The following is a 27,814-nucleotide window of genomic DNA, read 5'->3' on the forward strand; positions in this document are numbered from 1 at the left end:
GGATGTCTAAAATGCATGATCTGTTTAATATTTTGAGCAAAACACATATTTGTATATATCTGAGACCCATAATATATTCCTAAAAATAGCATGATAGGAGGTCTTTAAGGGGCCCTATTATGCTGTGTTGGTGTTTCCCCTTTCCCGCAGTGCGTTATAGGTTGTTGTGAATGTAAATGTTCTGCAAAGGCTAATCCCCCCCCCCCCCCCCCCCGCCTGAGATGCCTCCATTGTATACCTTTGTTGACTTCTGTAACATAGTGGCATCCCATACGTGACACTTGGCTTGTGCTCCAACACATTGAGACACTAATATCACATGGTTGTATAAACATTTTAAAGCTGGGATTTAAAAATGCATCACTCAACATGATACTGTGTTTTCTAATTTAAGAAATCTAAATAGTGAAAACATCTCCGGGCCCCCCTTGTTGCTACCCTCCACCACCCAACTGGAACAGCGTCTTCAGTAGGCTACCCGCGCTCTTTACCATGGCAACAGTGTTTCTCTTCACACCTGCTGCTTCAGGTGATCACAAGACCCCCCCGACCTGACCAACTGTCACTGCAGGCAGAGTCCAGGCTGTAGACCCTACTGAGTCAATCAGATCAGTTATCATGAAACGTAAGTGCACATATTCCTCCTCCAACGTGTTGTAACTGATGTTGAACTCGCAGCATTGACTCCTCTGTTTCTCTTCAGTTGTTGCAGGTCTCGTGCTGATGCTGGTAAATGTGAATCTGAGCCAGTCGTGTTTCGGAGTTGAAAACGTTTTATTATGCCAGGAGATGCCAACAGGTATGGACCTTATATTTGGCTGATTTTAGCCTTTAATTAAATCATAATGTATTGTGATGTAATTTCTTCCACTCCAGTGTTATAAAAAGTGTACCTCTAATCTATTTCCTTCAAAATAATTGCAAAAAAAGAGTTAAAAAAAGTTTGAGTGGTGTTGGTTAAAAGGGTAGTCAGACAAACAATTACTGTGATATTGACCTGCATGGATTAAAGGTTTTTCATATCTGAACATATGTATCTCTTTATCATGGTCAGAAAGGTTAAACGGGCTGTTTTATGCTTATGGGGTTTTTCTTTTCCTGTATACTATATACGTTTTTGTGCATGTAAATGGTCTGCAAAGGCTAAAATCCAAAAGTAAGTTTCTCTCCCACACACTTCCCCCCCCCCCCCCCCCCCCCCCCCCCCCGCCTGAAACGCCTCCATTTTAGTCTTTGTTTACTTCAGTAACATAGTGACATCACAAAGTTCTATTGGTTGGTACTCTAGCTAACACATTTTAAGCTATAGGTTAAAGGGTTGGACATCTCTAAGCGGTTGACCAATCATAACAAGCCGGTCAGCTAACCCATCAGAGCAGCCACAAAATAAGAAAACTAACCTGAAAATGAGCAGAATATGGCCCCTTTAAATCTGGGTATGATACATTGTGTATATCAGCCACTAGATGGCAGCAAAACATTACTTTGAAATTGCTCAATACAAAAAATGTAGTAAATGGAGTACTTTGTTTCATTAACAGTGAGACATTGAGGTTTCCTTTTATTGCATTTACAAAACATTTGTTTCTGTATAAGAGGTTATCATACTATTTTTAATGCAGATGTTTTCATGTCCAAACTGCTATTCTTTGAAGGTAACTTCTTCAAGTTCCACGTGCCTAAATATAATAATAATAATGCTGTGCTTTTTAGTTTTCCCTCCTGGTATATCCAATCTGGCCTTTTCTATGAACGGCGTTGGGGAGATAAACTCCACTGTGTTACGCAGTGAGAACCTCACCTCTGTAACGCACCTCCAGATAGAGAAATCAGGAATCACAGGAATCGCTGAAGGCGCCTTCAGTTCTTTCGAGAACCTCACAAATCTCAATTTGAACAAGAACTTGCTGACCGAGATCAACCCAAAGTGGTTGGGTGGTCCTCATATCCTCAGAGACCTCAGCCTCGCAGGAAACCAGATAGAAGCTCTGAATGAGTCCATGCTGCACGGCCTCGATAGCCTCGTGAGGCTCAGTCTGAATAAGAACAAGATCAGAACCATCCATCAAAATACGTTCAGCTCTAACTCCGTCCTGGCTGAGTTGGACTTGTCTGGGAACAGGATGACTTGGGTCTCCCCTCAGGTCTTCCAGTCCCTCAGGTCCACCCGGGTCAGACTGGACGGGAACCCCTGGAACTGTTCCTGCGGGGCTGGAGACTTTGTGGACTTCCTGAAAGGTTAGTCAAATATAAAATTCAGAAAACAGGAAGTCATTGCAGAAACCTAAAGCTGCTGCTCTGCTCAGATCTGCAGAACAGATCTCTGCTGGACAGACCGATGGACGTGACCTGTGAGAGTCCTCCGTCTCTGAGGGGTCAGCGAGTGTGGAACGTGTCTGTGTGTGTGATGCCCCCCCCACCACCAACAGCGCCTGTAACTCCAACCTTCAAACCCTCTACCATCCTCACATCAGGCCCCACATCCACATCTGGTACATCCTGTTTGATATTTGACATTCTTTACCATTACATCGTGATTTTTCCCACTTTTTACAATATATCATTTGTGCTTAGTATCTCTGTTGTTCCCTCCTAGCAAACGTTGTAACAATATCTCCATCACAAACTCCATCAGAGACACTAACCTCTCTACAACCCAAACCCACTGACGCACCCACATTAATGTCCTCACACACCGGTACATGTCGCTCTTCTTCTCCTAGTTTCTGGTTTGAATTGTTTTCCATTAGAGTTTTGAATAAGTGTTTGCTTAGTATTTATTTTGTTCTCTCCAGCATCACATCCACCACGACATCCATCGGAGACACAAACCTCCGTCCAACCTGAACCCACCACGGTCGCTTCAACTACTTTAAAGTCTGATTCATTTAGTAGGTTTTATTTTTATTGTAAAAAATAAATAATGTGAATCTGTGAATCTGTGAAAAAAAAGTAGTACAAGTGAAAATGAAAACTCTGAACTCTTTGGAGCAGCTTACTAGAGCCTTGCTGCTTCATAACATGTTCAGTAATAAAGTTGCACATCATGTTATTGATTTATTTATAATATCGATAAACGTCTGATAATAAAGGGCTTTTGTTTTGGAACCTTTAACTTCAGGCCATCCACAACCCCCACCTGACTGACTGAATATTGCCTTCATTAAAAGAAGGAAAAAGTCATTCACAGAATATCTTTGCTCTTTTACCAAGAAAAACAACTCAAAAAGTATTTCATCTTTATTCTTAAAATCAGTTTTATTTGTCATGTGTCTCTTAAACTAAGATATTGGAAACTCAAGAACACATGGAAAGAACATATTATTTATATTGTTCAGGATATTGAAAAAGTTGCCCACCTATTTCACTGAAATGTGTTCTTTGTCAACAGCACCACCCTGTGGTCATTCATAGAGCTTGTTATATTCTCATGCATTACTTCCTAACTATAAGGAAGGACAGTATTTTGGATTTATTTATTGAAGATAATGTAAATATTGATCAAAACAAATCTGTTAGCGTATCTTGTTCTAAAATATGGATTGTTTAGATCTTATGACTTCTCAGCAGGACTGTCACTGAGTCTGGCGTAGATTAAACCAATTGTAAACATTTGTTTCTCATTACATTTAGAAGACTTTGTTGTTTGAACAGCTGCTCTCTTTAATGTGTCTGTTGTTTACTCTAGCAACTGGTGTGACATCAACTACATCAGTGACAGAGTTCTCTGTCCATCCTAAACCCTCTGAGCCCTCCACAATGACCCCTACACCTACACTTACACCTACACCCACACCTACACCCACTCGTAAGCCTGGTTCTTCTCTGCTTTTGACATTTAGACGTTTAGAGTCCAGATTCTGGGAATCAAAACAGGTTGAAAGCCCTAAACCCTGGGAGTCTAAAATAAATTGGTTTAAAATGATATGTTAAGGGAATCAAAAAACAGGTTTAAATATCCAAGGTTCAGAGAAACTATAAACATTACGTTTAAAATTCTTATTCAGGGAATCTAAAAAAGAAAGGGAAGTTTCTGGGAAACTTAAAAAGGTCTCGGGAGGCTTTACTAGAAAGGTGTATTCATGTGTATTATATACCTGTGGTATTCATGTTTATTATATACCTGTGGTATTCATGTTTATTATATACCTGTGGTATTCATGTTTATTATATACCTGTGGTATTCATGTTTATTATATACCTGTGGTATTCATGTTTTATGTTTCTTTTATTATCTTTGCTTTTTAATGACTGTTGTTAAATGTCATGTTATAACGTGTTTCTGCTGCACTATGTCTTGATGCTCTTAAAGCACTTTGTGTTGAAAGGTGCTATAAATGAACTTGCCTTGCTTTATGCATCTGTTGTTTATTCCAGATACTTGCGTGACACCCCGACCAACAACAGCTACACACATGGTCTGCACACTCTTTGGTGTGATAGGTAAGCTATGTTTGTTTGTTGCATGTTTCAGTTGGATTTCCTAAGCCTATGATCAGATGCTTGTCCATGACTTATTCTCTGCAGCGGTCCTGGTGCTGCTCCTGTTGGCGCTGTGTTTCCTGATAGTTCTGCACAGGAGGAAACGCAGCAACAAAAGCGTGATGCCCATCAGTCCAGAAGAAAACAGGGACGAGTTAAGAGAAGACAGCAGATCTCAGTCTCCGGGACACTCTGAGAAAACAGAAATCAGCCGGTGGGACTCAGAGACGGGATGGAGGAGATCCTTCACTGGAGTCAGAGCTAAGTCGGCAAATGCTATTCTCTTTGTGTCTCCTTTCTGTACTCCTGGGAAAGACCAAGTGACTTTACAAGTGAAGCCGAAACAGGGAGAGCACACCGGAGGAGACGGAGAGAGTGAGACAGAAGATCCCACAAATGAAACCAATGTAATAACAGATGCTAAACAAGCCAATGCTGTTGTGAATCGAGATGAAACCCTGCACTGTGTGTCTATACATACTAGCACTGTACCTTATCTGAGCATTGGTACAGTCCAGAATAAACCAACTTCTGAGGACTTTAACAAACAGGACACTGATGCAGGTCAAAGGTCACAGAGAGTGATAGGGAGGATCTCCACCTGGCCTCCAACTGCAAGTCAGTGGCAGGCAAGGTGTAAAATGAAGGAGGAGGGGTCTGAAGAGTTCACTGACTGGACACTGAAGTGTTCAGGTGAGGTGGTGAAAGGGTTAAAGAAAGAGCAGCATCCCTTTGCTTCTGATCAGGATGAGCAGGAAGGGGAAACTGAGAACAATCAAGATGATCCCTTAGAAATGAACGTGGCTCACATGACATCTCAGGCCTTAAAACAAAACGATGAGACCCTCTCTCTCAGTGAAGACCTTTCCCACGCTGACAGGCTAGAAGAGCAGCTAAAGCAGCAGGAGGAGGGGATCCAGGATGTTGCAAACCTGACTCAAAACCTGACTCAGGCTCCAAACCAAGATCAGAAATCTGCAGGAAATGCTGAAAGCAAGAGCAGCAAGACGAGGAGTGAAGCGAGCAGGCAGAGGGTGATGAAGGCTCCCTCCGGTGGAGCCTCGCCCGATGATGAGACCCTGCTGTCGGGCAACCAGTACGCCTTCATGGACCTCCTGCACCAGGTGTCCCAGAACCACGGCCGCACCACCAGAGACCGGTGGAGGCAGATCCACGTCACCAAGCAGCGGCAGAGGGGCCGAGGGGCGGAGGATGAACACGTACCTGACATCAAATAGTGTCGATTCATTGTCACTCTTATAATTACTATTTCACCTTGTGCAGTTAAACATGATTTTTGTCAGCAATTGAAGGTATCATTTTATATTAGGGATAAATAATCATTTGCTTTTGTTGGCAAGAAGAAGAATAGATGAATATAACTCTGTCTAATGAAGGGATTTTGTTTTTAGCCCCCTCAAATGTGTAGATTTCTTGTATTCTTTGTTTTATATCATATTTAACTGAATATGTTGGGGTTTTACTGACAAGACCACATTTAAAGAGCTAGGCATTTGAGAAACTGGTATGAAATGATATTGCTGTTTCACATTTTAGTTGAAAAGACAAACAAATAAAGGACGGTTAAAACCTACAGGTGTGAGATATACTGACAGTCAGGTTGGGTGTAGTTCCAAGAAATCCCACACTTTCCCTAATTTAACAGAGCCTTTAACATTACCTGCTTGTGTACTTTGAATGTAATCATTGTTCATCATTCAATCACTGCTTTAGACCCTCAAATGTGTACATTTCTTGTTTTACATCATATTTAACTGAATATGTTTGTGTTTTTTAACTGACAAAACTACACATTTAAATAAATCACCTCAGCCTTTGAGAAATTGGCATGAAATTATTTTACGGTTACACATTTAAGTTTAAAAAAGTCAAATGATTTACTTCACCTGCTTCTGTAGGTTGAACACTTTATTCTCAGATAGTCTTATTATATAATACTTATTCTGATTTAATATCATTCTGATAAAATTAAACTACAAATCATTGACATGTGATTGTACTCATATTCACCATTCAAGTACAATGTATGGCCAAATAAAAACAACTTTCCATTCCTCGTATCTGGCTGCATGCAGCGTTTATTTGTTCCTGTTATACGTCGAGAAGAACACTTGCTTCCCATAAGAAATAGTACAAAATGGATCAACCCCTTTTTGACGACGACTTGAGAGCATACAGTTGGAGGTAAACATAATACGTAGGCTTCTTGATAACACCTGGACACAACATGCATGTTCCATTCATATAAATACACAGTATCAAATAATGGCTCCAACTTGCAAGCAGTTGACTGGATTATGGGGTTCCTAGTATTGGGACGTCTCACTAAATGTACAAAATGTATCGTTCTTGGCAAGCTTGTATATCAAAACATGCTGTTGAGTGTTTGCATGCCCCCTCGTGGTATTTTTAAGTAGGAGGGTAGAGATTTTTCAGGCGTCAGGAGAGAGGAAGACGTTAATGGATGGATCAACTGTGTCTTCCATCGCGGTCGCTCACACTCCTCCGCGCTCCTGCTCTGTAAACGGACACTGCTGCTGACACATATCAGCAGTACATTTCAAATGGGGCAAAACACATACAGGTCAACATAAAAAAAAGCAGATTGCTCAAAAACAACAAAAAACAAATCCATCTGAGATTACTTCACTTCTTTCACATATAAATAAGAATGGCACTCAACCAAATACGCTTTCAAACATCTGCAAAGATGAATCGCACCACAGGAATGCTTGAATACTCCACTGTGTCGTACAGATTCAGATTAAAGGGTCATGCTGTTCTGCTCTTCACGTCCCCAGAGAGCTTAGTGCAAAAATACTTCAAGTCCTCTCTCACTTCGATCACACGGAAGAGACCGAAACAAAACGGCAAAAACAATGGATATATAAAGTTACTGTTTACAGAGAACCAAACATAAATCAAGATTAAATACTGCACTCTGACGCTGCCTTATACACGAGGTGTGGCCTGTATCATCTGGAGAGGAGAGCACTTCGTTTTCAGGTCAAGTGCGCTCAAAATAGAAACGGTACAGGACATAAATGTGCCGGCGCTGTCTGTGCAAAACCATTCTGCTACCAGTAGAACTGAACATTCTTGAGTTATGGAACTTCAACGTAATTGAACTAAACGAGAGTAAAACTAAAACACTAGAGCCTGATCCATGCTTAATTTCTGTGGCTGATATTTTAAAGGTCCCATGTCATGCTTTTCCGGTTATTAGGCTACCCGTCCCCTTGTGTGTTATGTAGCTTTTTCTGCATGTAAAGGGTCTGCAGAGTCACACACCCTCAAAGTACACCCTCTAGCGCAGTGGTTCCCAACCTTTTTTCCCCAAGAGCCCCCCCCCAAATGACTCCTGTTGGAAGTTTTTCAGACACGTAAACTCTTAAAAAATCACCAGCGGGGTCACTGCTGATGTATTTAATGTCGAAGAACAAAACGTGATCCGTCTCTTCAATTTGTGTCAAACACAGACCTTATTTGGAGCTATTTTCCTAAATCCTATGGAGAAATTGCATTGCTTTTTATCGAAGGAACCGGACGTGGTAAAAATGCTAACTTACTTCCGGGTTTTAGGACGCGTCACTGCGGTTCTCTATTGGACTCAGGATTAATTTATTTGGATTCCCGCTGAATAAATAAATTGAAGGACGGCGCAAGTGGAAACAATTCACAAAGGGATTAAACTGTTTAAAAACACATGCTCAAAGTAAACCGGATTTTGCCGATGTGTTTATGTGGATTCAAAAATCGTAAATAATCTACAAAATGGAGGAGACCGATCTGATTGGAGCAACTGTGACAAATAATCCAATTGAAACCGGCATGGACAATGACTATGTTTTAAAAATGCGCTTATCCAGACAAGCCTGGTTTGGACACTTTATGGGCAGAAGAAACATTTATATTAAAGAAAGAATTATACATTTCTGTCTTTTTATGCCTTTAATACTACCTTGAATTTTTATTAAAATTAATTAGTCAATTATTTTTTATATTTTATTATAATGTAGAGACAAGGCTTTTAGTGACAATCATGTATTGCCTTACAATTGTATGTAAAAAAAAAAAAAAAGTCGAAACATTATATTTGGCCTCAAATCATCTGAGGCCTGGCGCCCCCCCCTGCGATCTTTGGCGCCCCCCAGGTTGGGAACCACTGCTCTAGCGAGTAACACTCTAACACAGAAAATACCTGTCTATGCTGCCCCAGAACGCCTCGTTCGAGATTTTTCTTTTTCCATTTTTTCCTTCCTGGTCATAGTGACACATGCCCAGGTCCAAATGGACCAATCCGCGGAGCTCCGCACACACACACTCAGCCTTATCTTTTCTCAGCCGTGGTGCTGATCGTGTGTGTGTGTGTGCTCAGACTGAGTTCCGCGGTGTCTCGCTGCAGACCCCACGCAGCAACCAGGAAACGACACCAGTAATCCAGCTCCCACTGTCCGCTCCTCGAGCCCCGCAACGTCCCGCCAACACGGCACCCAGACCCCACGCAGCAACCAGGAAACGACACCAGTAATCCAGCTCCCACTGTCCGCTCCTCGAGCCGCGCCAACACGGCACCCAGACCCCACGCAGCATTCTCATCTGTTTGTCATTACTGGTGTCATTTTCTGGTTGCTAACAAACGCCATTGTAACACATAATCACTGATGTTCCGCTGTAACGGTGGTGGACTCATCAGAACAGAGCACAGTGGACTCATAGGGAGGGAGGGAGGGGGGCAGGAGCTCCAACAAGCCGTTTAGGACAGTGAATACACATACTATACAGAGATGCTGTATGAGAAACCAATGTGATTTTGGAGCATTGCACAATGTAAATCTATTCTAGAATACCTCAACAATGGAATTATGATCAGTAGAACTGGCCAGGACATGGGACCTTTAAGGTAAAGCACTGTTGATAGTTACTGCCCAATATTAGTTTTTCTTTTAACAAATATAAGAATACCTTCAAGTAAAGAATTTATTTGTAATATATTCTTTCTAGCTTTAATAAATAAATAAAAATACCAGTCAATGTTTTTTGGCAATTATGAAGCCACCGCCAGGAGGATGTTAGCTTAGCATAAACATTGAAAGCAGAGGGAAACAGCTAGCATTAAAGTGCCTCCTAACATCACTAAGTAACACTAAATAGCTTGTTTAATCAGCACAAAAGTAAATCAAAAAATCCACTTTACATTGTTTTTGTAAAGATTTAACCGAGAAAACAACTTTTTAATCATAGCTTTCGAGGTCCTGCTAGCTGCTTTGATTACCTTAGCTTTTAGGCTAAGCTAAACTAATTTCCTTCTGGTTTTAGCTTTATGATTATCACACAGACATGATAATGTGTCAACTCAAGATATGTTTTTTTTCAGAAATGTAAAACTGTTCTTTTAAATGTGATTATTAGAGTTGTGACCAAGATATGTACTGAGTGATACGTTTCACATTTGAATAGACAAACGTGTGTACATTTCAATACAACTACAAATGAAAGAACAAAGAACACATGATTATACATAAGTTAAGCTAAGAAAAATAAGACTCTAAAAATATATTAAACAAAAGTAGAACATTTTGTGGGCAAACTTTTTGTTAAAATAGCCACGTGGACATTTCAACTTCTATGACATATTTTGGATAATTTAAAGCAGGGTTATATATTGGCCCGGCAAATAAAATCAGTCAGGCTCTTAAACAAAACAAACAATGATATCATAAAGCAAATGCAAAATGGCACGTAATGTACAAATCATTGTAAAGTTATTTACAAAGAAAAACAGTCAACTAAAGAATGGCACATTCTGTATAGCAGACATCATATGGGACACTTAAAATAGTGAAATAAATTAACAATATTCATTCTTTGACAATAACCACAACAAAAATCAGTGTCCAAAACACAACAGAGAAAAATGCTGACAATTCTAATATGGCCAAAAAAAGTGCCACTATAGAGTATATTTAGATAAAAAAGTTTGTGCTCATAAAGAAAATGGAAATGTCTGTTTTTAGCAGACGTAATTAATAGAATCAATAGAAACTCAGAGCATTTACTTGTAAGGAATGCGATTAAGATGTGGCGGAGGATGCAGTTGCCTCTGGATTATTTTCGTAGTGAGTTTAGACGGAAAAGGGCGTCGAGGAAGTGGGCGACTTCCCCCCCGAGTGAAATGTTCTACTATCCTGTACAGTGTGTGCACGTTAAACCTCCTACGACCGTCTAAACACCTCTCAAAACATCCCATCATCCCTCAGTGATCCACTTCCTGTTCCTGGTGCGAGGGGGGGCATGTGCGAGTACAGAGGTGTGCGAGGGGTGGGGTCGATGACGAGGTACTCTTCATCCATCCTCCGGTAGCAGCTCAGTGGGAAACAGTAGCTTTCTCATCTTTTTCTAAATGTTGATTCTTTTTCTGATCTGAGAGACACATGATGTGGATTCGCTCTGTGAGAGGAACATGCTCTCCGGGGTTAAGGTGTCAGGGTGTCAGGGACTGAGGGGCTTCAGAGGTGAGTCTCGTCTCTCGTCTCTGAGACAAAGTCCTGCTGGTTCCTGCGGGGCTGCCCCGTCTGGGATTCCTCGGGCATGTGAGCCAGCGGGTCGGACCGGATGATGTACCTGTGAGGACAACAACATCATCATCATCATCATCATTGTTGGGGAAATATTTTCCAAGGCCCATAACTTTGACCCAGTTTATCATTTCAAACTGTCCTGACTGAGCACACGCACCTGTAACCTTGGCTGCTGTGCTCTCAGTGTTCTGTCTCCCTGTTCCTGCCTGTTGGCGTCAGCTGATAGAGGTGTTATGATTCTATCTTGTTATGCAGCATGTTGATGATTCTCTCTGAACTAGCTGAATACACGGGTCTGGGGTAGAGTTCTTCAGATTTTACGTGGCAACTCTCCCGTGAAGTCAGAACCTCTGACTCGTGACTTGTGATGTGAATCCTCTGGCCGAAGCTCCAAATAAACCATCAGTGTTTGACATCAAAGCTCCAGCTCTTCCCGTGTCTCCTTCCTGAGTCGGTGACTCCCACTGCACTGCTACACAAAAGTTTCCCTTACAATCATCATCATCATCTGCCAGCATGGAGCGTGGAGGGACTGGGGTGTATGTCTTTATAAATCAAACGTTTAAATTAAATAAAGGCTCAAAGTTATTCATAATTAGCGGCGTGCTGCTTTGATTGATGTCAGAGGATGGGAGTATGTGGGTCTCCAGATCGTAAAGGCTACATGACAGTTACCAATACTAGCAGGCTAGGTTTAGGAATACGACATGATAACATCCGTATGTTAAAAGTTATCTCAGCTCATCATGTAGTCAGCAAAACAAAGGAGCTGATTGTGGATCAATGGGGGGGGGGCTGTGGCTCAGTGGATAGTGTGCTGGACTTCGAATCAGGGGATAGCGAGTTTGAGTCCCACTACAGTCAGCATGTCGTTGTGTCCCTGGGCAAGACACTTCACCCCAAATTGCTCCTGTGGGGATTGTCCACAGTACTGAATGTAAGTAAGTCGCTTTGGATAAAAGCGCCTAACAAATGACATGTAATGGATTACAGGAAGCAGCAGAGAGAGGGACACGCCCCCATCACCATCAATGGGACTACGGTGGAGAGAGTCAGCAGCTTCAAGTTCCTCGGTGTCCACATCACTGAGGACCTGACATGGATTCTTCACACCACCACCATCACCAAAAAAGCTCGACAGCGGCTCTTCTTCCTCCGCAGGCTGAGGAGGTTCAACATGGAATCCAGGATACTCTACAACTTCTACAGGTGCACCATAGAGAGGATCCTGACCTTCTACAGGTGCACCATAGAGAGGATCCTGACCTTCTACAGGTGCACCATAGAGAGGATCCTGACCTTCTACAGGTGCACCATAGAGAGGATCCTGACCTTCTACAGGTGCACCATAGAGAGGATCCTGACTGGCTGCATCACGGCCTGGTACGGCAGCTGCACCGCCATCAATCGTAAGGCTTTACAGAGGGTGGTGAAAACTGCACAGAACATCACCAGGACGGAGCTGCCATCCATGGAGGACCTTTACTCCCAGCGGCTCAGGAAGAAATCCCTCAGGATTATAAAAGACCCCATCACCCCAGCCACAAACTGTTCTGTCTGCTGCCGTCTAGCAGGCGTTACCGCAGCATCCGAACTAAAACCACCAGACTCAGGGACAGTTTCATCCCACAGGCAATAAGACTGTTAAACACCTGAATTGTTGTAACAACATCCATAACATTAATCGGCTACTTAGTAATTATTTATCTATTTCTCTAATATATCATTCCAATAACTTGCATATAGACTCTTATTGCACCATTTCAAACTATTTTTCTTTTTGTATTTACTATTTACTTGCACTATATTGTTCTGTTTATCTGTGTTGGAGAAGCCTGTGACCTAAGATTTTCATCGGCATAACTACTCTGTAGTTATGTTCGTATGACTAAATAAAGAACCTTGAACCTTGCTGCAGAAAGACCCTTCTTGGTAGCAGTCTGCTCTGCTAGGTAAACCCAGACCGCACCATCTCCACCTCTTTGCCCATTTTTAGAAAAGCCAGAAGTGAAAGCCAGAGTCTGCACTGCCGGGATTAAGAACCGAAGTTACAGTATATATTTTTAACTTCAGATAAAGACAGTCCAAATGTGTTTTTGAATAACACGTTGGAAAGAGAGAGCAGATAATCAAGGGTAGTAATACAAAAGGATGATATTGCAAGTTGAAATGAAGGTTTACACATGCTTTTAACTTGTCAAATTATTACAGACATATTACAAGATTTGCTCCACATTTCTTTTGCAATATGCATGAGAATGGGATAATTCATATTAAGTTTTCCAGTGTCATTGTAAATAAACGTTTCAGGAAAGCAGCATTTCTATGACATTCACTGCCCTGATTTAGTACACAGAGACTAATGGAAAAAGCTGTGGTTCTTACACGATGTCGTTGAGCTCCAGCACGGTGTCAGGGGGAGGGTTGATGAGGACGTAGGACAGCGTGTTCTGGTGGTCGTTCATCTCGTCTGGAGAGAAAGACAGAGGAGACCTTCAGAGCCGCTCTGGAGCCCCCCCCCCCTCGTCCACCTCCATTAAACAGGAAATGAACCCTCAAAATACGCGACTCCCACTTTTTAACCTTTCAGTGAGGACGAAGGAAAAGAAACCCACGTATGGAGCAGTGATGCCGTACTGCAGGTCGGCTTTTATCTTTGTTACAGTTTAGATTACACTTTAACGGCTTTAATTGCAGTAAATAGATTACACTTTAACGGCTTTAATTGCAGTAAACTGACAATGCAGTTTTTTGCTAGGAAATAAATAGCTTAATAGATCATTGGGTTCAATAGTATTCTGACGATTAGCCCAACAGATACTGGATTTGAGGCCGATACTGATATATATATAAAAAATCAACCTAATAACAATATATTACGCATTTTATTTACATAACACAAAAAAAATACAAAACAAATAACTCCTGTTATGGATGATTGGATTATTTTAAAGCTTTATAATTAAAATGTATGTTACTTGATTTAAACTTTTTACTATTTATTTTTGGTTTTAAACTATTTATACTTTTTGATCTAAATTACTGCTTTTTTTATTTAGCTTTTGATAAATTACTAATATTCTTTCTAGCTCAACTAAATATTTACCATTTAGATTTAAAGATCATTTAGTCAATTAAAGGGGACATATAATACAGATTTCCAGGTCCATTTTACAGTTTTTAAATTGAACATGTTTACATCCGTATATCAACAAAAAACATGTAATATTTCTTATACTGTGTATATTAAAATATCAGGATCTCTATCTAAATCGATCTGTTTTGCCTCCTGTCTCTTTAAGTCCCCCTTTAAAAAAATGCCCAGCCTGCTCAGGTTGGTGAGCAAGCTTTATTAGCTCTCCAGCCGTAGGGGGAGATCATCAGAAGGATGGAGGTTTATTCTAATGAGCCTGGTTGTGATATAGAAAGGGATCCAAATGTAAATGGCAGCCCACAAAAAACTGAGTTGTCTTATTCCACATTAAGTGGGTAAGTAGGCACTAAGTACGTTTTTAGTGCATCGACAGTTGCAACAATATTGTTTTATTGCTTCCACAGTAAAGTTGCTCACCGTGGAAACCGTTTTATTAAGAATCAATAAGAGTTTAACATTCATTCCCCTGAAGAGCCACATTACTGTGTGTGTGTGTGTGTCAGTGTGTGTTATGTCTGTCTGTGTCTGGCAGCAGCTGCTACTTGCGTTGCGTGATGGACGGAGGAAGGTAAAGGAGGGCACAAGTGTCTCCATGACAACCCACCTGCTTGTGGCCCTTTATAAAGCCAGGCGGGGTGGAAGAGAGAGAAGGGCTAACCGTTACTGACAGGGCACTCTGTGGAACAAGGGGGGGGGGGGGGGGGGGGGGGGGGGTGGGTTGGGGTGGCCCATGCTCCCTGACACAGCTCCCCATGCGCAGCGTCAGGACGGAGCCAGCATGCAGACAGCGTCCGCGGCTACGCCACAAATCGTTTCCCATCACATTCCCATTTTCCTATATTTTCTTCTGCGCATTCCACACTGGACCAAGGCGGCAGGTTGCCATGCCAAACGGACGACACTCAGCCCCCACCCCCCCGCAGCCCAGAGGGACATGTGACACATCCACAGACACAGAGAGACATGCTCCAGCATCCTTCACACTGGACCAAAACGCAGAGCGACTCCGACCAAACTGAGAGTGGAGCAGAACACATCGGGAGTGTGAGAGTGGAAGAGAATCACCTGCTGCAGGAACACACACCTATTCTGCTAAACTAATAGTATCAGTAAGAGGAGACATGACATTTTTATAGTAGGCTATTCAGTGTATTTGATATGGATTATACCATGGTCACATATAGTACTCATTTCTGATTTTGTTATAGTTTGAATAAAAGAAACCTCAAATGTAGGTGCAGAAAGTTAGGTCGGTGTGTTATCTGAGACAAACTGTGCTGTCATTTTGTATACATTGCTCAATGTTAGCACCTTCCAGCAGGCTGAGGGTCCTCACAGAAAATGCAGGACAGGAAATAACACCTGACCTCCAACTTTGTTTCACTTGCTAAAGACCAGACATACAAAAAGTCCACAATAATCAACAAATGATGCTGGTCTAGACTTAAGAACTATTCCTAAACTGTCTACATAATATTAGCACTTTGCACACTGCCAACTACGGTAACAGATTTCTCGTGTTGTCAAATTGGTAAAGATATTCCTTCCTCAGCTCGTCTACTTGCAGTTCTTCTTCATTTGCAGTGCGTTGAGCTCTCAGGGCCAGAGAAGCTTTCCGCTACTTCAGCTCCCTGATAACTTTAATATATCCCTAGAGTGCACTTTAGAAGTTAAACAACTGGAGGTCAGCAACATTTAAGATAAACAAGATCAAATATTCTGGAATACATAAGCAGAAACATGTTTTCCTGACAGGTAAGTCAGCGCACAGACTATATGTAATTGCAGTATTCGTTACGTCAAACTAGCAGTAAAAGACCAACCTGTGCATTAAACTTAATATAAACAAACTTTAAGAAAAGTGAAGCTGCTTCTCATTTTGTCTGCTGTTAAGTGGCCATGGTATACGTGTGAAAATACACTTGGAGGTGTCCTGATGTAGAAAATGAAGAACTGTGTCTGTTGTTTTCATACATCAGCACACCTCTGGTCTTTATATATACCTAACACATAATGATATATAAATACACATTTTAACTGTACATCTAGCCTTCCATCTACAGACCCAATGCGCTCCACTCCACTCTTTAAGCCATACTCTGGACCCTGCAGTACTCTAGCCATGGGGGACGCCACCTCACGGAACACAATGCAGAAAAGACCAGATAGAGAGAGGGACAGTAGAGTGAGAGATTGGCTGCTGATGTACCACTCGTTCTGGCAGAACACACACACACGCACACACACGCACACACACACTCATGCAGTAGAGTTGTAACACTGATCAACCAGCTAACCTGACGGCTTGGTCCCCTCTGAATACGGGTGCTCTGAAATGTCCTGCAACTCTAAGCAACAGCATTCACTGTTAATATCCTATTATGTTCATTTATAATTAACTACAAAATGTTAACTACCAACAAAATGGTTAGGACAAACACTAAAGCCTTTAAAAGTTCTAGTTCTTATTCAGTGCAAACTTCAGTGGATGCTGGTGAAAGGACAACTTCCTTTCCTACAAGATGGAACGCAGCCACTCACATTGTTGTAAACGAGTTATAAACGGCACACAGGATTACCTTGCAAATATCCTAGATTTACTCGATTCATGACATCGCTTGCAGTGAGATTAGAAACATCCTCTACAAGCCAAAGGAGGGAAGACACAAGAGTCAGAGAAAAAGGCAGAGAGAGAGAGGAGGAGGGGAACAGAGGAAAACAAGAAATAGAAAATAATCAGGCAGGCAGCGAAGGCATTTGCAGTTTCAAAAAAGGACGTTTCAAAAAAAGGTGAGAGCGATGCAAAGAAGCCATGCACCGGTGTGTGCACAGAATCACTTCCGAATTATTCATCTGTCACATGTTATGATCCTGCTGCAGTAATCCTCACTGACATTCATGGTTCATAAGATGATCTGGAGCTTTTGGGGTTCTTCCTGAAAGGTATTTAATCCACATGTTACATAATATTTAGCAAGTGCAACACAGCTGGAGCATGATTCTGCTTTAGTTTGGAAGCGTGAAGCTGGGAGGAAAAGAAAAGTGAGCAGATATTGAGTGCAGGCAATTGCAGTCTGTGTTCATTTGCAATTGAGACAAGGCTTGCTGCTCCTGCATCTCCATGCATGACGTGTTGATGAGGATGATGATGAGGATGATGATGAGGAGTGTGAAATGGTGAGTGTGTGATGGCACATGGAGGAGTTTGATGAGTGAGAAACTGATGAGAGAAAATGATTTTTTTTTAAAGGGTAATGATGATGTAGTGCGGTGTTAATGATCTCCACAGTAAACACCCACGGCACCACAGCTGTAGATGGTGAGATGAGATCAAATGACACACAGTGGAGTTTTTAAACACAGACTCTCTCACAGCTGACATCATTTAACTGGTTGAGAGTGGGTGGAGCATAATAATAACCAGGTTTAGTCGTAGAAAGAAGGTCACATTTAGTGTGTTCTTGGAACTTTTGCTTTGCCTTTTAAAAAGTTGGTGAATACAACGTAAGTAAATGTTATATTGCTACTTACCTTCATATGTATCATTAAGACAAAACCGGACTAAATGATGTTGTTTGGCTTTTTAACACTTTGTAGCTTCACAACATCACTGTATACATGCCTCCTGCACCACACTTAGTCCATTTAAAACAAAGCAACCCATAATACATGGGTGGCTCAGTGGGAAGGACAGATCCTGTGGGCCATGCCTAATATATATAAGGTGCTTTTAAGAGAAGACTTATTTCAGATTTTCTCAAAACTGAATAAGTCACGTGACTGTATTTAAAAACAGGCGAAACTGTCCGCATGGCAGTCCAAAAAAATAACATTTACGTTTTAGAGGCTGCACTTATTTCCATTATTCATTAATGGATATATTGAAATCATATGAAATCAAAAATGTGTAATAATTAAACAATAAGAGTCTCAATTATAAGAATGATTTTGTCTGATGAACAGTCCAACACCCTATAAGATTTAGCATGTATTTACATTGTGAAGCTGGATCCAAACTGTTTTCAACTCTCATAACTGTAAATCGTACATTTAAAATGTACCACCACAAGTGTACATTTTTATTGCTGAGAATGTCAAGCTACCCCCACTGATGTTTAACTCAACCGATTAAATGATGTCTGCCCCCGGAGGTGCTGTGGCTTTAAAGAAACGTTTAGAGAACTGAGAATCCAATCTGCAAGAAACATTATCATTTCATTACTATTCATTTCAGGCACCTTAGTATTAATTATGATTAAGTACTTGGTGAAAATACCTAAACTAAATTATTAATAAGCTCACATACTCTATTTACCTTGGCTTTACAATAAGTCATATATATCATCGACTATAAAAGTGAATTTACTTTGGTCAACGCATCCTAACAATCATGTCTGTCTAAATGCTGCCGTCAGCCCCCCCCCCACTCACCGTATCCCACGGTGGGCAGGCCCAGGTGCTTCATGCGGTTCTTCACCAGCTCCGACAGCTCCTGGCGCTCTGAGCGTCGGTACAGGTTGAGTCTCTGCTGCGAGATGCGCTCCGCCCGGCTCGACGGCTTCACGTTCTTCCTGCTCAGCCGCCGCGCCCACTGCATGCTCTTCTTCCTCAGCAGCGGGTGCTCTGATTGGTCACTGGTGGTGGAGTTCCTGTGGGCCTTCTTCTCCTTCCAGGACTCTCCGCGCTCTCGATGTTCCTCGCCCTGCGGCACGTTGATGGAATTCTGAGACTGGGAGGACAGGGAGGCGGTGTTAACGCTGGGTACTGAGTGTGTGTGTGTGTGTGTGTGTGTGTGTCTGTCTCAAATTTAAATTCAATTAAAATGTTTTATTGTCATATGCACAAGGCTACAGTGTAGAATGGCAATGAACATCTTATGACCTGAGCTCCTCCAACAATCCAACATATATAATAAAATACAAAAATACAAAATAAAAAGTAGTGTGTTTTTGTGTGTGTCTATTTAAAGTGGACCTATCATGCTATATTTGAATAATATATTGTAGGGCCATATCTATATTAAACATGTCTGCAGAGTTTTTTTTTCAAAATACCAAACAGATCATGCATTTTAGCCATGCCTCATTTCGCTCCATTTTGCTCTTTTTTTAGCCCTGTTTTTGCAAGGGCTGATTCTGTGAGAAGTCTTCTTCTCTGCTTTTGTGGCAGACTACAGCGCCACCTACAGGCCTGGCATATGTACTACAGCGTCTCCAGCGCTTTCGAACGGCAATGGCCGTGGCTGTCTCCTCCTGATAGGTGGAGAGTTGGCCATATAGGCGGAGCTCCTCGTTTCTGACGTCAGAGAATTTCAAATCTGTATCAATCTGTTGCAGCCCCGTTTTTAGAGATTTGGGTATCGAGGAAAAGAGAGAGGGTTGTGTTTTCTGACACACCGGGGACACATAAAAGTGCATTTTGCATGATAGGTCACCTTTAATGTTTTTATATATTTATTTTTAAAGACGTACGGTATCTGCTGTGTCATAATTTCCTTTTAAATGCTATTTTAAGGTGCCATCATTATCAATGTTTGATACTCGTGCTCTTTATGCAAAAGGTTGAGTGAAATATCCAAATGAAAAAGCATCCCACTCTTACCTGTGCATAACTGTCCTTTCCCTGAAACACGAGACAAACAGACATCCAAACAAAAATAAATGCAATGAAAGATGAGGGCACCCAAATCATGCAAAATTATCAAAATCAGAACAGTAAATAGCAAAAATAGGGATTTTATACAATTAAAATGGTCGGAAAATAACACAAGCTAGCATTTGTAAATGTTCTCATGTGTTGTTTTGTATACTTGCAATTTATGTAACATGACAAATATTATTTAGACTATGATTTCAATTTCATCAAACGCACAGGCTAATGAAAAATCTAAAGTAATTGGGGACTTCTTGTTAACAATGTATCAAAATAATTGTATTCCCATTTTTAATCTCCCTCCCTGCTTGAAGTAAAACAAATAAGAGTGAAAAATGCATAAAGGATCAAACAATGATTGAAAAGTAACGTGTCGAGCATTAAAAGGGGATAATTAGGAAGATTATAAAAGCTAAGCGAGGAAGGCAGAACAGGCATTTCAGGAGAAGAGAAATGATAGCAGGAGAAAATGCAAAGCAAGGAAGAACATCATGATTCTTGTTGAGGTTGAGAAAGGAGAAGGAATGGACAAAACACAAAATGAGGGAATAAATAAATGAGCGTTTGATCAAAGTGAACCTGCCTCTGAGGTGGAGAACATGTGGGACTCGGTGCGGTAGATCCCGATGGGGATCTCAGAGCTGGAGGAACAAAGCTTCTGGAAGAGTCTGCCATATGTCCTGATCCACAGGTCCTCCTCTGTGATCTTCATCTGGGCATGGAGGGAGAGATTCAAAGAGATGCAAGCACAAACTCATTTCCTCTCAAATCTAAGTCTGAAGATATGTACTCACAGCACAGAGGTACCCAGAGCCTGGCGTGGTGTCCAGACCCAGAAGAAGCCTCGCTATACCGATCATATAGTCCTTCACAAACGACTGTGGAAATAGAGAATGACTGCGGTGAGAAGAAAGTAAAACAAACCCAGACAAAAAAAACTCCAGCAACAATGACAGATATACATATTTTAATATATTGGGAGAACCAGACCTATTCAATTATTAAAGCAGATGCTCCCGTTCCCTTTTGCTAGACACATCTGTGTTGCCTATTGCAGGATTCTGGAGTTTGAATAACAATCAACCTTTTTATGTACATCTGTTTTGAGTGAGGGATGTGGCAAAGGATGTGTCCTGAGGTGCCAAAAAATCTCCTTTGAACCAGGAACATATTTTATTTGCTAATTGTATTCCTTATTTCTTGTGCGTCTATAAAAGGTTTAGTGTTGTGAAGTGTGTATGTGGAAGTGTTTTCATCCAGAACCCTACCTCTAGAGGGCAACACTTTCTTTAATCATGTTTACCTTTGACATACAACTTGTTTAACTGGATATTATCAGAAAAAAGTTGTCATCAAAAATCCATATTTAAAAAAAGAACATAATCTTATCCCTTAACCTGCTTCTGGGTTACTTGGCTGCACAGACATCTAAGATTGATGGAAACAATATATATGACTATCATTTCTCACGATGAACCCCCATGTTTAACCTCTGAGGTGTTTCCATGTGATCCCACCTGGTACAGCAGTGTGTCCAACATGCTGATGCTGAACACCCTGCCTGCAGCGAAGGGCAGCCGGAACATGAAGGCCAGGTTGGAGCCCTTATCACGCTCTATCTGAAGAGAGAAACAAGAAGGTGTGAGGAAGAGAGCAACCAGATAATACAACCTTTTCCTGATATGTTTGCTGAACTATTGCTCTTTTGCACCATCTCCAAGAAGAAGTAATGATGGAAAAAGAAAAAGGCCTGTTTTGAAAAGGTGGAGAGTGTTTTGTAAGCACCGTGAAGGCTTTACTGCAGGTGGGAGAAAAATGACTCATGAGGGATTCAGAAAGGATTAAAAGACTTTGATCGAGAGTCAAGATGAAACTCATGTCTTTTTTTTGTGTTTTATTATTTCCATTCACCATCATAAAGACGCATAAAAAAGTAGTAAGGCTGCACAAAATAATATATTTCGGGGACAGAGAAAAGTTCGATCTATTATACAATAATAACAATTTCACTTCTGGCCTTCTGGAAATTGCAGGGGGAAGAGAAAATAACATGTTTACTACTAAAGACAAATCATAATAGCAAAACACATCTAAATACTTCGCTTCAGCACACTCCTATATTCAAGAGTGATGTTTCACGGTGCGATGAGAGAGGGAAAACTAACAGGTCCTTCAATCCCTAGAGTTACATGATATATTTAAATAATAATATAAATAATAACAATAACAATAGGTATTTATGTATTGGTTTTCCTAGGACAAAAACTCGCTTTACAAGTAAATCAAGAAAAAAAAAGTCCTAAATCACAATCTGGGCCACAAGTCGTACTCTTTCAAACAAATACAATGTATTTCTTTGGATCCTGAACTTTGAAAAATCTGTGAATTTGATCATACTTCTTCAGGTTGAATATCTTTTTTTTTTTAGTTCAGTTTAGCAATGCTTTTCAATAAAACATTTTTGTTTGTATTCACTTTTATATATTACAGACTATCTTCTATAAAAGCAGCTCTGATCTGCCTTTGGAAAACATTCACACAAGACAAAGTGATAGCCAGCGAGTCTCAAGGTGTTCTCACTTCTCCACAGCTCACCTTCTCCAGTTTGGAGAGCGCGAGCGAGTAGCAGTCCTTGGCTCTGAACTGCATGAACCTCATGTTGGACGGGTGTGTGAGCTCCGTGATGATGCTGAGGCTGGGGAACAGCCTGGGATTAAACAGAGAGCGATGTTAACGCTTTGTGCTGAGGCAGTGATGGATGGTTTTAATCTCTGTTGCTAAGTAAAAGACTACTTTTAACAACAGTACTTTGTCTTAGAAATTAACTCATTCACCAAACTCTGACAAACAAGCATTTACTATACAGGGAGTTGATCAAGTGGAGTCTGACACAACTACTACAACATGTTCACTGTGTGTTTGTACAAAAATGCTCCCGTGTTACCTAAACATAGTCTGGACGTTGACGATGGTCTTGGCGTCGGCCATGTAGTCCTCCTCAGCGCTCATGGTGCTCTCCTTGTCCACAACCACCAGGTTGTCGGCGTAAATTATTCCACACTGGAGCAGATTGTCCAAGCTGGTCCATTCACAAAACAACAGAGCTTGTTACGTCACGTCAGGAAATATCTGTCCTTAGATAGTATAACAATAATAAAACATACATCTGTAAAGTGCAATTTGTTCTAATAATTTATCATCAGTTCGCACACGTTAGGAAAAGCTGGATCATCTACCTTGGTTTGCAAATTGCTCCATTTACAAGAACTACCAAGATGCAGCATTTTAGCCTCATAATAACAAGTGTTAAAAGTATAGAGTAAATATTAATGCATCAAATAATTGAAATAATTGAACGGGTTGCACAACAAACTTCAGTTCTCATGTAGATTATAGTTGTTTCTAAATATTTACAGTCAGTACATTTTCCAGTGATGACTTGTGGGTATTTACAATGACATGGTATCACTAACATATGACCCTACACTTGATCAAAATGATTTCAATTGAATACCACAACATCTGAAATGATAAAGACACTAAATCACCAAATTCCACTGCAGAGGTTAGCATCGGAGGTGGATGTCTTTTTATGCTAAGCTACCAGCGACTCTGTAAACTTGGTATGATCTAGTTGCATACACGGAAATCTTTATCAGGAGAAAGTTAAGTGTACTTAAATATGTTATTTTTGGCAAGTATGTTCTGATGCAGTGACTTCCTGTTGACATAGCTGATTGCTTATGATGGGATGCACAACCAAACCGCACAGTACTGAAGTCTTTACTGAATAAGCTATTTTATGATTAAAGTTAGCAGCTGGCTACCAGTTACTTAGGAATTAGGAAGGAGTTTACACACTTCATAATTGTTTTACAAACAGCTGGTGTACCCAATCCAGCTGTGCACTTACATTCAACATCTGCTGTCTGTGCTTTTTAATGGATTTTGTGCTTCTGATATCTGCAAACTTTGAGTTTAGGAAGCAGCAGCCTTTCTGTAATACCCTCATAATCCAACTCCTGTCTAGCTGTGCAGTCTTTATTTGAACATGACCTGACAGTGTACTGTTGGATGACTGAATGTTGGAATCTCAATATGCTGGGTCTACACATGCATGGTTTTTAATAGTGAACCCTTCCTTTAACCAGACCCTGAAGCTATAGTATGTTTTGTGATGGCCAACACCTGCTAAGAATCATATTGCATTTTATTCAAGTAATTTTAAACATGAACCACTGAATGAGCTTATTAAGTGTGCAGTTATTTTATGATCCAAAAACCTACTTATCGATGGTGCCAGCCATGAAGTAGACCATTGGAAAGCAGCAAATGGCCTCTAGGAAGTGGTTGTCTGGCCTGCGGGAGACAAGAAACATTATGATGCTCACACACTCATCATTTCTGTAAAACCCCGGAGACAGATGATGTCACTGATGCTGTAATTCATTTAAATGTGTTTGTGGATCAGGACAGGGCAAATACTGCTTGAATTGTATTTGATGGTTTATTAGGCAACAAGAGGGGAACAGTATATGTTTATTCCTTAAATTCAAGGGTAGGATGTAACTGGTTGCTATGGAAACCCCTTAGGGTCTCACTATCATGGCTAGTGGTTTATCAGTTTTAGCACCGTAGAGAGTTGTCCGAAATTATTGATGCTTTTTTAGAACACACACACACACACACACACACACACACACACACACACACACACACACACACACACACACACACACACACACACACACACACACACACACACACACACACACACACACACACACACACACACACACACACACACACACACACACACACACACACACACACACACACACACACACACACACACACACACACACACACACACACACACACACACACACACACACACACACACACACACACACACACACACACACACACACACACACACACACACACACACACACACACACACAACACCTCTTGAGAAAGAGAGGTTGTTTATGATTAATGCAAAATCCATTTCTTGTTTTATCTTAAAGCAAAGCTAACCAATATTTCTACTGAAAGCAATTTGGTTGCTCCAAATTGATAACATAAAAAAGCACTTCCACATGAGACCGCAAACAAATGCAAAAAATAAACACAAAAAGGCACACGTTTTTTTAATAATAATAATAACAATGTTAAAATATATTATTTTTAGGGCTGTCAGTCGATTAAAATATTTAATCGCAAATTAATCGCACATTTTTTATCTGTTCTAAATGTACCTTAGAGGAATATTTTTCAAGTTTTTAATACTCTTATCAACATATGAGTGGACAAATATGCTTTATGCTAATGTTTATTATCATTTGAACAATGACAAATATTCTCATGAATATTAAACACAACAACCTCTGAACATTACAAATATTCACCTCAATTCAACCTGGAACCTCTCATACAATAATACAATACAAATGGGTGTGCGTGCGCGTGTGTGTGTGTGTGTGTGTGTGTGTATGTGTGTGTGTGTGTGTGTGTGTGTGTGTGTGTGTGTGTGTGTGTGATGGATCGTTGGAGCTATGTGCAACTCAAGGCATATGCTCGAACGGGAGCTGCCTGGACGCTGCAATCATGTTGCGCACTATCCGTGCTGAGTGTGCTGACTTTTCGTACAATGTCCCACTGTCTGGCTTCCTGCATAAAGTCAAGTACTCGGCGCAGTTGTGGCGAAATGTCGCTCCTCTGTTTTCATTTAAACAGCTCCTTATAGCGCAGCTAGCTAGCACCAGATGCTAACAACCACAATGCACGTAAGGTCTCTCTCTCGCTCGCTCGGGCCACACATACACACACCCTCCCGGTCCTCCCAATAGCCAGTCGGTGCCTGCCGGTGAGCGTGGACGTGTGGTCTGCCACAAGCGGGCGTTAACGCGTTATTAACGCGTTAACTTGACAGCCCTAATTATTTTATATCTAGAAGCAAGGTTAACCCATATATTTCTACTGCACGTAATTCTTTCCGCAACTCTAAATATCCCTTGTAAAATGGAGCAGATGATTTTGTAACTACGGTATGTCAAACTCTCAAATAGCAATTCTTTTTTTTACTACCACTAATCATTTATCAACAATAATGTAGAATTATTGTTCATTAGTCTACTAGCAAGATACAAATTTAGGTACATGTGTATGGGGCACATTACTATGGGTTTTTGAAGTTATTGTGGAAATGTCAGTGAGTTTACATCCCTGTAGGAGTAAGAACAAACATACAGGATGGTTAAAAGTCTTACGGGTAGTCCAGCAGCAGCACTATGGGGTTGAGCTCCTTCCTGGGCCGATAGTAGGCGCGCAGGGGGACGATGAAGTTGTAGAGACCGTTTCCCGCCGTCTCTGCAGACACTATAATCAGCTTGTTCTTGAAGCCGTATGCTTTGGCATCCTCAAAGCTGCTGTGTGTGCAGCCCTGACAGACAGACAATCAGGGAGGGAGTCAGTCAGGTTTTTGTAGAAATAAGATAAGAAGTGAAAGTGTTTGTGGTTTAATTCTGAGCTGTTTTTATTCTTTTTTTCCTGCGTTTGAATTTACCTTGTCGAGACGAAGGCAGCAGAATGGAGCTTTCTGTGGCAGGAGGTGGCACAGAGTGGGGGAGCTGCCGATGTAGGGTGAGTTGGGAGGGTAACCCTTCACAAAACTGTTGGTTAACAAACAAGAATATCAGGGGGAACAATACAGACATATTGTGCAGATACCTTTTTGTCAAATTTCCACTAGAAATGACCATCTCAGAACTGAGTATCCTTCCTCTCCACATTTATCAAAATATAGTCGCTTAAACACATCTTATTAGTGTGGATTATTATTAACTAGCTATACACGATGGTATAAGGGAGTATAACTGCACAGCTCTTCACTACCTTCGTCTCATTTTGTGTTTGCATCAAGTGTCAATTTGGTTCTTTTTCCTGTAATTACCTTAAATCAGTTTCACAATGCCCTCTAGTTTACCGATAAAATAGATTTGTATATGAAGCATCCAAAGCCTGATCGCCACATGGGGGCACTGTGAGACCTCAGTGTGTTTCCTGCAGACTTTATCTCCCTTACTTCTGTGTCTGACATTTCTTTAAAGAAGACACAATGTCATGGGGCACAGTTTTAGAGGCTCAGAGGTTAGGAGGACTATGTAATGTCCAACTTTACGAGACCCAATAATGTTAAAAAATAAATGGGCTGAGGTTCAGAGGCCCCGATTTGTCCTCAAGGTAACTCTGCCATATTGAAAAAAACACATAAAGGAAGAATAGATTATGCAGACAGCCCGATTTCTGGCTGAATTGCTACCATGGCGACTGGTAAATGAGCGTTGAGGGGTGAGGATCAATTCAAGGACACACAACAGTAGACATCACTCGAGAGGGGAAAGTGCTGACCCTCCCCGTCATGACACACACATTCATCACAGCCATGTCCGCACTTTACAGCCTCATGACACACAGATTACACACCTATTCCAAACCCATCAATCTCTCCTCCTACAACCACTGAGACGTGACGAAGAGCAAGAGGGCAGGGGACATCAGATCAAGAGATACACGCCTCCACAGTGAGGACATTTCACTTTTTTTTTTTACAGCCACCAACCTTCCGAAACCAGCAAATATCTGCATCAATAACACTTACTCTGAGCCTACGGATCCCTCCTCGTCTGATTGATTGTTCTCGTCCTCTGATTGGTCGCTGAGGAGGTCGCAGGGCAGGATGGCGGAGGAGTCTGCAATCTCCAAGACGGGCGCAATGCTCGGCCGGCGGCTTCCAGCGCCGTTCTCCGTCGGCAAGGTCAGCTTGCTGCTTTCCTCGGGAGGACTGGGGTTCTGGAGATCAATGGCCACAGTGCCTGGAAATAACACAGGGTTATGTTTGCTCCGCTAACTACGCAGTCAT

The 27,814-nt window shown here is 41.3% G+C and overlaps 2 protein-coding genes across 27 annotated transcripts in view; one reads left to right on the top strand and one right to left on the bottom strand.

Annotated features, from left to right (window-relative positions):
• Window positions 1-718: 718 nt before the first annotated feature.
• LOC117552039 lies at window positions 719-5,720 on the top strand. The gene is made up of 3 exons (XM_034225231.1): window positions 719-799; window positions 4,378-4,443; window positions 4,528-5,720. The coding sequence occupies exons 1-3, from the start codon at window positions 724-726 to the stop codon at window positions 5,718-5,720; spliced, it is 1,335 nt and encodes a 444-aa protein (XP_034081122.1). The 5' UTR covers window positions 719-723.
• A 3,762-nt stretch (window positions 5,721-9,482) lies between these two features.
• si:dkey-21e5.1 (potassium channel subfamily T member 1) overlaps window positions 9,483-27,814 on the bottom strand; it is an 84,107-nt gene continuing 65,775 nt past the window's right edge. For 10 of the 26 annotated variants that reach the window (XM_034225151.1, XM_034225155.1, XM_034225150.1 and 7 more), the window contains 16 exons: window positions 27,554-27,767; window positions 26,459-26,564; window positions 26,163-26,335; window positions 24,178-24,249; window positions 22,835-22,969; window positions 22,486-22,597; window positions 21,408-21,509; window positions 20,685-20,768; window positions 20,474-20,602; window positions 19,840-19,860; window positions 18,670-18,967; window positions 16,818-16,880; window positions 16,536-16,586; window positions 14,843-14,854; window positions 13,470-13,554; window positions 9,483-11,127 (listed from right to left, as the gene is read on the bottom strand). In XM_034225151.1, coding sequence (XP_034081042.1) covers window positions 11,013-11,127; window positions 13,470-13,554; window positions 14,843-14,854; window positions 16,536-16,586; window positions 16,818-16,880; window positions 18,670-18,967; window positions 19,840-19,860; window positions 20,474-20,602; window positions 20,685-20,768; window positions 21,408-21,509; window positions 22,486-22,597; window positions 22,835-22,969; window positions 24,178-24,249; window positions 26,163-26,335; window positions 26,459-26,564; window positions 27,554-27,767 — 1,772 coding nt within the window. In that variant the 3' untranslated portion in view covers window positions 9,483-11,012. Of the gene's footprint in view, window positions 11,128-13,469; window positions 13,555-14,842; window positions 18,434-18,669; window positions 18,968-19,839; window positions 19,861-20,473; window positions 20,603-20,684; window positions 20,769-21,407; window positions 21,510-22,485; window positions 22,598-22,834; window positions 22,970-24,177; window positions 24,250-26,162; window positions 26,336-26,458; window positions 26,565-27,553; window positions 27,768-27,814 lie in introns of those variants that run through there. The other 16 variants (XM_034225164.1, XM_034225162.1, XM_034225173.1 and 13 more) reach the window with 10 other exon arrangements.

This window comes from Gymnodraco acuticeps, unplaced genomic scaffold (genome assembly GCF_902827175.1).
Source record: "Gymnodraco acuticeps unplaced genomic scaffold, fGymAcu1.1, whole genome shotgun sequence".
NCBI classification, from domain to species: Eukaryota; Metazoa; Chordata; class Actinopteri; order Perciformes; family Bathydraconidae; genus Gymnodraco; species Gymnodraco acuticeps.